We start from the raw sequence: 1,600 nt of genomic DNA, 5'->3' as shown, positions 1-1,600 counted from the left end.
AAGGCCAGATGTTCCAGCACAGCAAGAGAAGGTGCAAGGAGCCTTCACACTCATCTTTGTTACCAGCACTACACACATGGGGCCGAGTGAGGACAAGGTCATGGCTAAGATCACCTTCTGGCCAGCCGCGCTAATGTCATGTAGGGGACAGTGTATGGCTCCCTATGAGTCAGAGGTGGAGTTCCCATCCCAGCGTACACAAAGCCCCCACAACCATGCTGTCTAAGTTACTCAGAAAATCAATCCTGCATCCTCTGCTTCCTGATTGCTCAGCAGCCCCCTCCTGCTCAGCCTAGAAGCTTTTCCCTCGGAACAGGAGAAGCACCCGGTCACGAATCTGTTTGGTTTTCACACCGTACACGATGGGGTTCATCATGGGAGGAAAGAGGAGGTAGAAATTGGCCAGCAGGATGTGTACGTGTGGGGCGACTTGGTGGCCAAACCTGTGTATTGTTGAGGAGAGGACCACTGGTGTGTAGACCACTAAGATGGCACAAAGATGGGCAACACAGGTGCTGAAAGCCTTGAGCTGCTCTTCCTTGGATGCCAGGCTTAAGACAGTCCTCAGGATCTTGACATATGATAGGGAGATGAACATCAGATCCAGCCCCACGATGAAGAGAGCTACGATGATCCCATAGATGTTATTGAACATAGTGTTGGCACAGGCCAGATTGACCATGGCCATGTGCTCACAGTAGCAGTGGGCGATGACATGGGACCCGCAGTAGGGGAGCCTCCTGAGGAGGAAGGGCAGAGGGACCATAAGCAGAACAGCCCGGGCCAAAGCCACCAGCCCGATCTTTGCTATCACTGAATTGGTCAGGATGGTGGCATATCTCAGGGGGTTGCAGATGGCCACATACCTGTCGAAGGCCATGGCCAGCAGCACAGCAGACTGCATGATGGAGAACGAGTGAAGGAAAAACATCTGCACCAGGCAGGCATTAAAGCTGATCTCCCTTGAATTAAACCAGAAGATGCTCAGTATTTTCGGCACGGTGGTTGTGGATAAAACCAGATCGATGACGGCCAGCATGGCGAGGAAATGGAACATGGGCTGATGGAGAGAAGGCTCTGTCTTGATAACATACAAGAGGGTGCAGTTTCCTAGAAGGGCCACGGAGAACATTGAGCAGAAGGGGATGGAGATCCAGGGGTGAAGGGCTTCCAGCCCCGGGATGCCTGTCAGGAAGAACACTGATGGATCAGAGCCTGTGTCATTGGAACCTGACAGGTCTTGTTGTGGCGTCTTTTGCAAGTCTTTCCTTTCAATAAAACATAACACATGGAATGAACAGACCTGTAAATTAAATACATGCTAGGGGCCAGTCTCAGCTCTGGAAGAAGTGGACTGACCTTTTGTTGAGTTCATCAATCATGTTGCAAGAACACTAATTATACAAACCCTGATATTTTTCTGTGCAAAATCATTTTGCGTTCTTAGAATGTCATTACAAGTCACGAGTAATGAACCCCACTTGGTTACAAGTATCCTACCTGGTGTACCTCGGTCCTAGGAGATGCAAATTGTTTAGTGTGCATTCTGCCATGATGTACTGAGTATATCTGGCTGTACGGCATGTGCTTCCAGCCTAGA

General features: G+C 50.0%; 1 protein-coding gene across 1 annotated transcript; it reads right to left on the bottom strand.

The window, feature by feature from the left end:
* Nucleotides 1-292: 292 nt before the first annotated feature.
* Nucleotides 293-1,382, bottom strand: LOC144259694 (olfactory receptor 52K1-like). Its single transcript, XM_077807999.1, has 2 exons — nt 1,360-1,382; nt 293-1,268 (listed from the first exon to the last, which is right to left on the bottom strand). The coding sequence occupies exons 1-2, from the start codon at nt 1,380-1,382 to the stop codon at nt 293-295; spliced, it is 999 nt and encodes a 332-aa protein (XP_077664125.1).
* Nucleotides 1,383-1,600: the final 218 nt, after the last annotated feature.

Source organism: Eretmochelys imbricata, chromosome 1 (assembly GCF_965152235.1).
Source record: "Eretmochelys imbricata isolate rEreImb1 chromosome 1, rEreImb1.hap1, whole genome shotgun sequence".
NCBI lineage: Eukaryota > Metazoa > Chordata > Testudines > Cheloniidae > Eretmochelys > Eretmochelys imbricata.
The sequence above is the reverse complement of the archived record's forward strand: the minus strand, read 5'-3'. Positions and strand labels throughout refer to the sequence as shown.

What these genes read in the sequence shown, in the direction of transcription:
- LOC144259694 (XM_077807999.1), bottom strand. Translation starts at nt 1,382, where the DNA reads ATGATTGATGAACTCAACAAAAG. An exon ending in ATTGATGAACTCAACAAAAG is followed by an intron (nt 1,269 to 1,359) that starts GTCAGTCCACTT and finishes TTTTATTGAAAG; the next exon opens with GAAAGACTTGCAAAAGACGC.